This window comes from Stegostoma tigrinum, chromosome 35 (assembly GCF_030684315.1).
Source record: "Stegostoma tigrinum isolate sSteTig4 chromosome 35, sSteTig4.hap1, whole genome shotgun sequence".
NCBI classification, from domain to species: domain Eukaryota; kingdom Metazoa; phylum Chordata; class Chondrichthyes; order Orectolobiformes; family Stegostomatidae; genus Stegostoma; species Stegostoma tigrinum.
In genome coordinates, this window is record NC_081388.1 from 9,819,646 (window position 1) to 9,832,720 (window position 13,075).

The following is a 13,075-nucleotide window of genomic DNA, read 5'->3' on the forward strand; positions in this document are numbered from 1 at the left end:
GGTCATACGTCCAGAAAGGGAAGCTGTTTGCTGTTCTCTTTGTGAATTTAATCCTGGCGAATACGTTGTTGATGACAAACTTTCCAAAATGTCAGTACACTTGGACAATGAAGGCCATTAGTTTAAATGGAGAAAGGTAACCATAGTAGCCTAAGCTAAACATAGACACGTGTGGGAATTTCTAGAGGCATGGTTCTCGACCCATAACGCATTCACCAAACATATAGAATTGGATCCCACATACAAACCCATACAGAACAAAACCAGAAATGACAGTACTCATCATAACAGACTGGACAGTATAAATTCCAAGCCAAGTACAATAACATTGCTTCATCGGAGGCTCCACTGACAATGTCACCGAGCACGGTGACGAAACGTCTGAACATAAACAAGCCAGCTCGGTGAGCAAGTCAACAACCTCATTCTGTATAGATGCTCCTGTTCTGCTTTGCAGTGTTCCGGGTTGCTGCAATGTATTGTGGCTCGTTTAAATAGTGTCCTGATGCAACTCCATTTGTGGGTGTTGAGGTGGTTGCTAATGTAATTGAGATCTGGTCCCTATGTGTGGTCTTTCTATATACACTCGTCTAGAAATAATGGGGAACATTATCAATGATGGCCAAACTGACTGGCATCATTCAGCATCAGCTGATGTGCCTTTATGCAAGTCTGTTTTTTTTTTGCATCCTTAACCTGATGAGTCTCGGAACCAAACTGTCTCCTTTGGCCTTTATTCCATCCATGGGAAGGAGCAGGGACAAAAATCATGTGCTCCAGAGCCACTCCCGGCCCAGGCATCTAGTCCCACCTTGGACCCTCCCCTCGCCAGTGCCCAACCCCAGTTATTGAGCACAGAACCAACCCCAGACCCCAGGCCCTGACTAAGGCTGCCATTTCTGAAGGGCCTTGACGGGGTAGATACTCAGATCTCTCTCAGAGGACGGTCATCTCAGAGTAAGGAGTTGCCCATTTAAGACAGATGAGGGACAATTTGTTCTCTCAGAGGGGAGTGAATTTATGGAATTCTTTACCACAGAGGGCTATCAAGACTGGCTTTAAGCATATTCAGGACAGAGATTTTTAATCAGGAGGGGAATCATGGGGAAAATGCAGGAAAGTGGAGTTAAGGATGAACAGATCAAATAAGATCTCATTGAATGATGGAATGAAATTGATGTGACAAATGGCCTGCTTTTCTGCTATAGCCGTGTGGTAACAGCATCATCACCATTCATTTTTATTTCATTTCAGTTTAGGGATGTGGGCATTGCTGGCAGGGATAGCATTTATTGCCCATCCTTTATTGCCTTTAAAGAGGTGGTGAGCTGCTTTGTTGAACCAATGCTGCCCAGCTAGAGTGGGCACAGTTACTAAGGCGGGAGTTCCACCTCTTTGAGCTGGTGACAATGAAAATGAAGGAATGGAAAGGATTGGATGGAGTTTAACTTGAGGAGAATCTTAAAGGTGATGACCCTCATGTGCACCTGTTGCCCTTGACGTTTAAGGGGTTATAGGTCACAGATTTGGGCGGTGCTAACTTGCAATTTCTTTTCAGAAGCCACCTCCTTCAGTGTGGTGAGATAACAAGGTGTAGATCTGGATGAACACAGCAGTCCAAGCAGCATCAGAGGAGCAGGAAGGCTGACGTTTCGGGCATAGACCCTTCTTCAGAAATGTTTTTTTCAGGAGTCGCAGGGAGAAACACTTCTGAAGGGTCTCAGTGTTCTGAATGTAGACATTGTTACGGTTGGGGCCAAGTTGGGAAGGCCTGAATGTGGACTGTAGTCCATTGGGGATGATCAGGTCCCGTAGGCAGGTACTAAGACAGGTAATATGGCTGTAGTAACTGGTTTGCTTCAGGACGTGGTCAAGCAGTTTCAAGGTCGAAGAGATTACGAGAGAGTTACAGTGGGAGAGAGATCCCCTGATGTTTGTCCGGAGGGAGCAAGGTAGCTTCTTCAGGATAGGCATCCTTAGAGGAGGCTTCGCAGTGGGGTTAAAATTGTTTCAGAGATAGTAAAAACTGCAGATGCTGGAGAATCTGAGATAACAAGATGTGGAGCTGGATGAACACAGCAGGCCAAGCAGCATCAGAGGAGCAGGAAAGCTGATGTTTCAGGCCTAGACTCTTCTTTCCGAACTGTCAGCTTTCCTGCTCCTCTGATGCTGCTTGGGCTGCTGTGTTCATCCAGCTCTACATCTTGTTATCTCAGATTCTCCAGCATCTCCTTCAGCATGATATTAGTTGTGGTCATTCAGACAGGATTATCTAATATCACCACCATGCTTCCTTATTGGCTGTAGCCTAGGTTACCAATAACATGTGAGGTAGGAAACACAGACGAAATCTTTGATAGCAGTCATGATAAACGGAATAAGTTTATAACACTGTAATATTTTATAAAAATTCATTCGCAGGACATTCACCGCACATTCTCTCTTGGTCAGCATTTATTGCCCACCCCAAATTGCCTGATGTGCAGTTAAAAGTCAACCACATTTCTGTGGGTCTGGAGTCACAAGTAGGCCAGACCAGGTAAGGATGGCAGTTTCCTCCCCTAAAAGACATTGGTGAACCAGATGGGTTTTTCCGACAATCAATTCAAGATCATTACAACGTCACATTCAGTTCTGACGAAGGGCCACCGGACCCGAAATGCGAACTCTGAATTCTTTTTCTTCACAGATGCTGCCAGACCTGCTGAGCTTTTCCATCAACTTCTGTTTTTGTTCCTGGTTCACAGCGTCTACAGTTCTTTTGGTTTTGATTCATGTCATCATTAGACGCTTTGTTCCAGTTCTTTTTTCTATTGAATTCAAATTCTCCCACCTTCCATGGCAGGGTTCAAACCCAGGTCCCCAGAACACTATCAGAGATAATGGGAACTGCAGATGCTGGAGAATCCAAGATAATAAAATGTGAGGCTGGATGAACACAGCAGGCCCAGCAGCATCTCAGGAGCACAAAAGCTGACGTTTCGGGCCTGAAACGTCAGCTTTTGTGCTCCTGAGATGCTGCTGGGCCTGCTGTGTTCATCCAGCCTCACATTTTATTAGCCACGTTATGGTACAACAGGTTTATTTGAAATCACAAGCTTTTGGAGTGTGGGTACTTCCTCAGGTGAAATGTCTGCCGCTTAAAAGGACAAAGGCAGCAGCCAGAGATAACAAGGCGTAGAGCTGGATGAACACAGCAGGCCTGGCTGCATCAGAGGAGTAGGAAAGCTGACATTTCAGGTCTATACCTTTCTTCAGAAATGGGGGAGGGGAAGGGCACTGAAATAAATACAGAGAGGGGGAGGCGATGATGGAAGATGGATAGAGGAGCAGATAGGTGGAGAGCAGTTTCAGGGCCAGAGAGATTACTGGAGGCAGCAGATTTATGTTTTTGACCCTTGATTTCTGAGTCCATCAGAAAGATCTGCCTTCGAATGGAGAGGCATGAACTCTCAGCATTAGCTATTCCTGAGCTTGGATTAGCCACATGCTGTATTACAACGGGGAAGGGATTGCAGAATGTCGATGGAGACAAATGTCAGCAGGCAGTTCTACTCTTGCGCTTCAGGACCATGAATTATTTGCAGTCCAATATGTAAAAGGGATTCGATTATCACCCAGTTGGATTTGAATCAGTAAATGTATAACTGTACTCTGAGAGGAAGACCAAAAAGAGGAAGGAAAAAGTGTGCAGTCCAAAATGAAACGTATTTCTTCCTGTGTGTCAGGGAGTACTTGTGCTCTCTCAGGCTGCACTGGCAGATGTGAAACCACCAGCAACAGTTTGTGTCTGTCGCGTGCATTGCGAAGAGTGAAATATTCCAAGGTACTCCACAAAAAACAGCATTCAATACAAACTGATATCGAACCATATACTGAGCTAATAGGGAAGATGTCCATAAACACGGTCAGAGAGGATCATTGTGAGCAAGGGTGGAAGATACATGGGAATACTGCCACCTGCAAGTTCTCTGCCACCCTGACTTGGAAATATATCACTGCTCCTTCAGTGTCAAAATCCTGGAATTCGCTCTTTAACAGCATTGTGGATCTATCTACACCATATAGACTGTAACAGCTCAAGAAGGCAGCTCATCACCACCTTCTCAAGGGGCAACTATGGACAGGCAATAAATGCTGGGCCCAGGCAGCGAGGCCTACGTCCCTTAAATGAGTTTTGAAAATTATTTGCTGGGAGCCAAGGAACCGGAACCACCCTCACCCCCACCCGCTGCAGTCATTAGCCATGCCCTCTGTGACTCCGAAAGTGTTTTCATTGAATAGGGCAGTCGTGGTGCATTTCAACTTGTGACCACATCTGTACAGTAAAATCATTCCATAGCAAAGCTGCATCTCCTCTAAGACCCAATAGCAGCCCTTTAAGAACTGCTGACAGGCAACAAATTGTGATGTATACCTCACAGCGTCACTGACTAAGACCCCTTCAGGTAGGAACTCACATCACTGCATGAAGAGTGTGAAGAGGAGTCTCGCTTCAGGCCCCTACCATCCTGGGCGTGTCTGCATAGAGTGCTGGTGCCACAGACCATCTGATCGACGAGACAGACAACTGCTAGAGGTTAAACGATCTATCACAAAGGACAAACAACAGGATGTTTTCACCACCTTTTGATGCTGTCACATCGCAGCGTTGATTGCACGTTGAAGCTACATGTTGGATGTGGGGGAGACGGGATCAGAACCACTCCATTGTTTTTGCAGAAGTGGTTCAACAGTGGGAGATATTCCCAGCATCTGTTGGCCTGGTTATAATTGTTTGCAGGCTTTATCTTCAAACCAACGGTTACAGGTGAAACAGAGCACCCAGCAGAGGTTAGTACTGTAAGCTTAATAGAAGCTTGTGTTGTGCACACAGTTGGAGAACTGCTTCTTAAAATGATATGTTTGCAGTGAGACTACTTGCCAAATGTTAGAACCCTCCTGGAATTGCTGCAGGACGGTTTGAAACAATTTAATGGTCATTAATCTTTTATATGGAGGTGTTGGTGTTAGACTGGAGTAGAAAAAGTCAGAAATCACACAACACCAGGTTACAGGCTAACAGGTTTATTCGAAATCACAATTGCCACCTGATGAAGAAGCAGTACTCCAAAAGCTTGTGATTTCAGATAAACCTGTTGGCCTGTAACCGGGCATCACGTGAATTCTGAATTTATCCTTTAACATTTAGTTTCCGACTGTTATTATATGTTGTGGATGATTCTTGCGTTCCATGAAATGATTTATTCTCTCTTTTTTGTCTTTTGCAAGGGAATATTTAGGGGTGTAGTGAAAGAGCTTTTGCAAAGCCAAATTAGTGTAAAAAATACAGGCCAGGAAATGGATCACTTTTGACATAACTCAGAACTTGCAATTGTGTTATAAGAAAATTAACACAATCTTCGCTAATGGCAACACATCTCAGTTACCCAACAAGCCTCCCTGGGAAGGGAGAGGGAGTCGGAAAGATGAAAAACTGTCAGTGTTTGACATTTCTCAGTAAGTTAACAACCAAAGCGTGGATTTAACGGTTAGAATGTTTTCTGCTTATGACATATGTGTTGTTTTTCTTTGAGCATATTGACCTCCCTGATCAGGGACATCTGGTGTGACTAAGACAGAAACTCTTCATACTTTCTGTCGTTCTGTGGGTTGAAGTGATGTTATTTTCTGAGTGATAAATTTAATTGAGGAGCTGAGGCTGGTGAGGAATAATTACATTCTCTTTTTCTATCGCTTCATCTCTGATCCACAATCCTTGAGCATTCAACACTGCAGAATTATCCACACCATAGTGTTGGATCTCAAAGGTGGTGCAGCTTATTAGGAAGTATTGAATAAGCAACATTCTATAACATCCTCTAGACCCATAGCCATAGGTTCTAAGAGTTTATACAGCACAAAAAGATGTCATTTGGCACGTTGTTTCTGTGCTGGTCATTAAGCATCTATATTCTAATGCTATTTTTCAACACTTGGTACATAGCCTAGTACGCGAAGCCATTACTTAAGTTACTTACTACATACAAGTTACTTACATTACTCAAGTACTTACTAACTATTTCTTAAATGTCGTGAGGGCCCCCAACTTTTAGGCATTGAGCTCCAAATGCCATCCAACTTAGGGGAAAAGTGCTTTTCTCAAATACCCTCTAAACATCCTGCTTCTTGCCTTAAACTGGTGCCCCCTGGTTATTGATGTTTCAATTAAGGGGGTAAGTTTCTCCCTGTCTGCCTTTTCCATGCCCCTCATAACTGTGTGCACCTCAGTCGGGATCCCTCTTGGCCTTCCCTGCTCCAAGGAAAACAACCTCAGCCTCTCTCCGTGTTTCCTGCGCTTCTCCAATTCTCCTGATACACACTGCCTCGACTGTAATGGCTTCAAACATTGGGGAATCTTGTCTTCAGGTGCCAAGGACCTAAACGCTGAACTGCCCTCCCTAAAATCTCCCAACCTCTTCACCGTGGTCCTTCTGCTTGTTCTCCAAAAAAAACCCACTCCGGCCAAACCCTATCGCAAGCTTTCGGTCACCTGTAGTAAAATATCCTTGTGGAACCTGCTGTTATTTTAATTTGATTATCCTGTCATGGAGTGTCCCAGGATGAGAATTCTCTCCCCGGTCCTCTCTGTTCCTCCACCCACCACACAATTTGAAAGGGTGAAAGGTCAGCACATTTTGTCAGTGATCAGCACTGCCTCCTCATTGCGGCAGGGACCCAAGTTCGATTCCAGCCATGGGCAACTGTCTGTGTAGAGTTAACACATCCCTCCTGAGTCCAAAGGTGTTCAGGGTTAGGTGGGTTGGCCTGCAGTGTCAAGGGACGTGCAGGTTAGCTAGATTAAGCGTGGAGATAGAGTTGGGGGCAAGGTCTGGGTGGGATGTTCTTCAAAGGGTTGGTGGGCTGAATGTCCTCTATCCACATTGTGGGGATGCAATTCTGAGGCACAGTGATAAGCTGAGGCTTTAAAAGATTGTCAAAGGTGGGGACACGTACTGCCTAAGAGACTGAGAAACAGTCAGTGGCTGTTAACAATGGGTGTAGAGTGATCGAATTGTGATACAATGCAGGGACAGAGACTTAAGGATGATGTATTTTCAATTGAGTAGTAAAAATCTACAGAGTTCTGACTAACTAGATGAATTAGAGAGATGCTATCTCCAGGAAAGAAATGTAGGTTAAGACTCAAGTGTGTCACAGGAAACAAAAATTTAGAAGGTAAAGCACTGATTGTAGGTTAGTTTAAGATTTAACGTTGTGAAGGAGTATCAATGTTGTCTGCATGGTATCCCATTGGAGATAGACACAGAATATCACACCCACCAAGTCGAAACTGCTGCTACATATTCGTTTTCACAATTAAGATACCTCGCAAGTCGATCATGGGCAAACTTAAACGTTTGTTTTAGCTTCATCCTCTAATCTCTTAATGACACATCTTAACTCTTAATTAGCTATTGCGGGGAGAGGGGAGATGGTGATGTAGTGATAATATCACTAGAGTGGTACTCCTGAGCTAAAACAGAAAGGACTGGAGAAATTCGGCAGGTCTGGGAGCATCTGGGGAGAGAGGAACAGAGTTAACATCTCAGGCCTAATGACCCTTCTTCAGAACTCAAGACATTAACTCTGTTTCTGTCTCTGCCGACACGTGCTGCAGAGTTTCTCTAGCATTCCTTGCAGATGCCTCAAATTGCTAGTATCAGTGGTATTTTGTAGTTATTATAGTATTCTGGAGGCCCCAGGCTCATGTTCTGGAAACCTGGGTTCAAATCCCATCATGAGTGCTTAATTCAGTTATAAATCTGGAACTGAAAGTCAGTCTCTTTGTAAAAAAAACCATCTGGTTCACTGATGCCCTTTGGGGATGAATTCTGCCTTCCTTACCTGGTCTGACCTCCACGTGACACCAGACCCACGGCAACAGGGGCTGATGCTTGGCTGATTTCTAAAATGGTAATAAATCCTGGCCTTGCCAGCGTTCCCGTAACGACTCAATCTTGTGCTCAGTGTCGATGTGTGAGGGGTTACCTTGCCCATGAAGCCAGAGGTGAGCTGGGGAGCCCAGAGTTGTGATCTTAATAGTGGGGTCTTGTGACAGCCAGGCTTCCCATGGGCCCACCCACAGGGTGAGAGTGAGTGGTAAGAGGCTGTGTCCGGAGACTCACTTGAAACACCTCCCAACCCTAACCCTAACCCTATCGCAGGAATGTCGGAAGTGATTAATGGGTAGGAAGCCATGAAACAAAGAATGATAAAAAGAATTTCCTATAGGAGCCTGCCCGCTCTTGATTGACAACAATGTGAATTGATCTAGCGCCTTTTAAACTCCTGAAATATCCCAAGACACCTCAACACCCCAGTGTTTGGATGAATAGCTAAAATATTAACCAAAGAGGAAGAGGAAGAAAGTGAGGAGGAAGAGTCAAGAGGAGAGAGTTCTAGAACTCAGGACCCCTCAGTCTGTAAGTGGGGCAACCAGTGGGGAGACCCAATAAATGTGTGGAAGTGGATGGGTGCAAAGATTAGGGAACACAGTGAGAAAGATCAAATCCGCTTCCCACCAATTAACCAGAGTTAATATTAGGGTCAACACAGCAGGCCAGGCAGCATCTGGTCTGACCCGAAACATCAGCTTTCCTGCTCCTCTGATGCTGCCTGGCCTGCCGTGTTCCTCCAGCTCCACTCGAGCATCGGCAGCTCCTACGATCTGTTTAAATATTAGGGTTGTTGTGTGAGTGTGGGGTGTTGTTGTGTGTGCAGCCATCTTTTTCTGCTGTCTGTGTATCTGCCTGCCTGCACATGTGTTTGACTGCATGAATGTATGTTGAAGTAGGAATGTGCCATCCTGACAAAGGGTTTCAGCCTGAAACATTGACTTTCCTGCTCCTCAGATGCTGTCTGACCTGCTTTTCCAGCTCCACGTTTATTGGTTGTGTGGATGTCTGTTTGTGTAGGGGGTGTCTGTTTCGGTGGATAACAAAGTGTGGGGCTGGATGAACACAGCAGGCCAAGCAACATCAGAGGAGCACAAAAGCTGACGTTTTGGGATTTTTATGATGAAGGGTCTAGGCCCGAAACGTCACCTTTGTGCTCCTAAGGTGCTGCTTGGCCAGCTGTGTTCATCCAGCTCCACACTTTGTTATCTTGGATTCTCCAGCATCTGCAGTTCCCAGCTATGCACCTCAATGGGTGTGTCTTGGTGGGTCAGTGGGGGATGCTATGTGTGTACGTGGATTTGAGTGTGTGTGTATGTGTGTCTGTGTGTGTGTGTGTGTGTGTGGTTGAGAGAGTGGTGTGCGTGTGTGGCGTGTGTGTGGGACCGTGTCTTTGATGCTATATGTGTTAACATGTATCTTCAGGGAAACCCAGCTCCGTTCTGCCTACAGTCCCTCAGGTCACAAGGTCAAAGTGTCAATGAGAAGGCACAAGGCTTACAGATAAGATGCAGCTGTTCTCAATTTCCTTCATAAACATCCGCAAGTTCATTTTTATATTCCTTTGGGGATTGCTGCAATGTCTGAACCAGCCTGTGGCCAGTGAGGAGCATAGGTTGGGGGGACATGTGGGAGGAAGCGTGTGTGTGCAGTAACATAAAAGGGCTCCTGCATTTATATAGTGCTTTTCACAACCAGCAAATGCCTCCAAGGGCTGCGCAGCAGCTTTTGGAAGTGCAGTCACTGTTGCAATGTAGGAAACCTGGCAGCCAATCTGTGCACAGTAAGATCCCACAAACCGATTGCCCTAATGACCCATAATCTGCTGTTTTCCATGTTGTGGATTGAGGGATGATTATTAACCAAGGCACTGGGCTGACCTTTCCAACCTATTCCACCTACTCCTCCACCCAACCGTGACCTCCCCCCCCCCCCCCCCCACCCACTTCCACCCCACTAACTCGCCTTTGATTTGGTGACATGGGATTGAGATAAGTCATAGCTCCTCACCTTTAATGGATCATTCATAACACAGCACTGCCAACACTGTCAGTGCTGCATGAACACCAGCATGGATCTGTCGGGCCAAATGGCCTACGTTTGTGCTGTATTTTCTAATACTTTCTGCCATGATTGCTGATTGTTAGACTGGAGTGGGTTAGTTCCACAAGCCAAATTCCAAATATACTTTGTCAGGGAATGTGCTGTGTTCAACAGTGCTCAGCCTACAGAGGCTGAAGGTACCCGTCTCACAGCCCGATCTGTGCGTAGACTGCAGCAATTACTTTAGGAAATAACAGCCCAACCCCCTCCCTTCTACAACCCATCGACTGCCACAGCTACCGGAATTTTGTATGGGCACTGGCATAGCAACGAGTCTGGGCTGGGCAAGGATTAATGTCTTATCCAAACAATAGCAACCTCCAACAGCGTGATACTCCCCCAGTACCTCACTGGGTGGGGTGGGGGCTTTGTATTTATGTGTGTGGAATGAGATTCAAGCCTACAGTCCTCTAACTCAGGGGACACCTACAGAACACAGAACCCCACAGATACTGACTGGATTTGCACCTATCAGGTAGGAAATGAGTTTTAATCAAGGGAGATGGTATTCTTTGCACAGGTCGTGGAGTCATTGGGGTCTACAGCTCCGAAATCAGATCTTTTCTCACACTGTCTGACTCTTCGGATCTCCTGCAAAGATTCATTATATGATACTCTACCCACACCATTTGTATGATGTTTTATCTCTCTGCCCTTGATCTCTCTCTGCACATAAATTCTGTGTCTGTATGCCTCCCTCTCACTTCACCTGGTAAAGGCGCAGTGCTCCAAAAGCTTGTGACTTCAAATAAACCTGTTGGACTATAACCTGGTATCGTGTGACTGCTGACTTTACCTTATCAATACCCCTCATAATTTTATAAATCTCAATCATGTCCCCTCTCAACCTCCTCTGCTCTAAGCAAAAAACAACCCCAATCTGTTCAATCTTGCTTCATAAATGAAACGAGTCAGCCTAGACAACATCCTGGTAAATCTCCCCCTGCACCCTCTCCAGGGCTGTCACATCCCTCCTACAATGTGAATTCCAGAACTGCACACCATACTCCAGCTGTGGCCTAACCAATGGTTAGTGTTGAGTTCCAACACAAGCTCCCTGCTCTTAAATTCCGTGCCTTAGCTAATAAAGGCAAATGTTCCATATGCTTCTTAACCACTTTATCTTCCTGCCCTGATACCCTAAGGATTGGTGGACATGCTAAACCAAGGTCTTCCTGATCCTCAGTGCTTCCCAGGGTCCTACTGTTCATCCCCTTGCTTTGTTTGTCCTGTCCATGTGCAACATGTCACACATTGCGTTAATTATTTATCACGGGGTTGGGGGGGGGGGCGGTAGTGCTGATAAACTGTACTTGTTCTCACAAACATGATCATTTTTAATAAAATAAAATTTCATGAGACTGTGTTCTCCCACTCCCTCTACCCCCAGTGATTTACCTCTGCAGCGTTAGCAGTGAGAACTGTTCCATGGGTACAACATGCACTGGTAAGTTTAAATGTACTTAATTCTAAATAAATTGTATTGGTTACAACGTAAATTTATCTTTAGATTTTAAAGGCATCAATATTTGTGGGGAGAAATTGGGAAAAGGACACTGAGACATAGGATTAACCACGAACATACGGCACATAGGCTCAAACGGCCGAATGGCCTACTTCCACTCCTAGTTTCTAAACTTTAATACTCAGAGGAAAAGCCGCCACAACACATGCAGAAGTTACAACAAGCTTTCGAAAAAGAAGAGCAAGGGTTTTGATTGCCAGCACAAAAGCATGTTAAGATGTTGGCACGGTGGCTCAGTGGTTAGCACTGCTGCCCCACTGTACAAAGGACTTGGGTTTGATTCCACCCTCAGGTGACTGTGTAGAGTTTGCACATTTTCCCCGTGTCTGTGCGAGTTTGCTCTGGTTTCCTCCCACAGTCCAAAGATGTGCAGGTTAGGGTGGATGGGCCATGCTAAATTGCTCATAGTGTCCAGCGATGTGCTGGCTAGGTGGTTAGCCATGGGCAATGCAGGGCTACAGGGAAGGGGTGGGTGCAGGGAGGTGTTGGATGAATGTCCTGCTTTCACACCGTAGGTATTCAGGAATGGTGTTTTCCCTTCATCCACCTCCACGTCTATCCATCTCCTTCTTCGGACAACCACTCCTCTGCTTAGTCTTCCATTCATTTATCAAGTGGCTCATCTGTTTGGCTCTCCATCCCTCTACCTGCCCATCTATCTTCTTGTGGATAGGCCATTCGGCCCAGTCACTCGGTGTCAGTGCTGACCTTTTAATGTTCTTGTTATCATGAGCTCACCCGGTTTCCACATTTCTCACATTGGAATTTCTGCTCCTTTGGTTTACTGTCCAAGGTTGGGTCTAGCATACAGTGGCCATGAGAGTGTCTGAAATAACTGCACAAAGGCCAGTATCCCATCACCAAGTCACCCTTTATTTGCAAGCGTACATGACACTGACCCAGCTAGCACAGAGCTAGTTCCCAGTGAACGGAATCCTTAACATTCCTGTCGAGATCTGTCAGCCAAGGCTCCCTGATTGGACCAGGTTAACATCCCTGTATTTAGGAACAGTGCCATAGATACATTCCTTGACCAGTGAGTCCAGGAATGGGACTCAAACCTGGAGCTTCTGGCTGAGAGATAGGGTCACTACCTACCTGTGCCACAGGGTGCCCAGTTTATTTAAATAACCTCTTTTTAAATCGTGTTCCCAGTCTCAATCACTCGACAGCTTCACTTCTCCTCTGCCAATCTTTGCTTTGGTCTGTGCAGGTATGACAAATAGCTGGCATGCAAAACGTGTATTTACTAACTTGGGGCAAACGCTGCGCCCATCAGCGGGTAGGGGTGCCTCTGCAATTGCTGTGCCGACTTTGTCCCTCTTCCGCGACCACCCGACCAACTTGCTGCACTCTCCCACTCTTCCCTGTCTGAAATCCACAGAGTTATCTCAGAGCGCCCACCAAACTTCACTCCTCCCATATGGCCGCTTGCAGTCCCACTAATTGCTTTTTGGCGCTGCTGGGACGGCCAGAGCTGCCAGCCAATCAGCTAGACTGGGCAGATCTC

At 45.8% G+C, this 13,075-nt stretch overlaps 1 protein-coding gene across 5 annotated transcripts in view; it reads left to right on the forward strand.

The window, feature by feature from the left end:
• Positions 1–3,133: 3,133 nt before the first annotated feature.
• Positions 3,134–13,075, forward strand: part of LOC132206348 (adhesion G protein-coupled receptor E1-like) — a 45,142-nt gene continuing 35,200 nt past the window's right edge. Inside the window, exons 1-3 of one of the 5 annotated variants that reach the window (XM_059640037.1) lie at positions 3,134–4,833; positions 5,272–5,499; positions 11,431–11,487. In XM_059640037.1, coding sequence (XP_059496020.1) covers positions 5,409–5,499; positions 11,431–11,487 — 148 coding nt within the window. In that variant the 5' untranslated portion in view covers positions 3,134–4,833; positions 5,272–5,408. Of the gene's footprint in view, positions 4,834–5,271; positions 5,500–9,083; positions 10,516–11,430; positions 11,488–13,075 lie in introns of those variants that run through there. The other 4 variants (XM_059640035.1, XM_059640036.1, XM_059640039.1 and 1 more) reach the window with 4 other exon arrangements.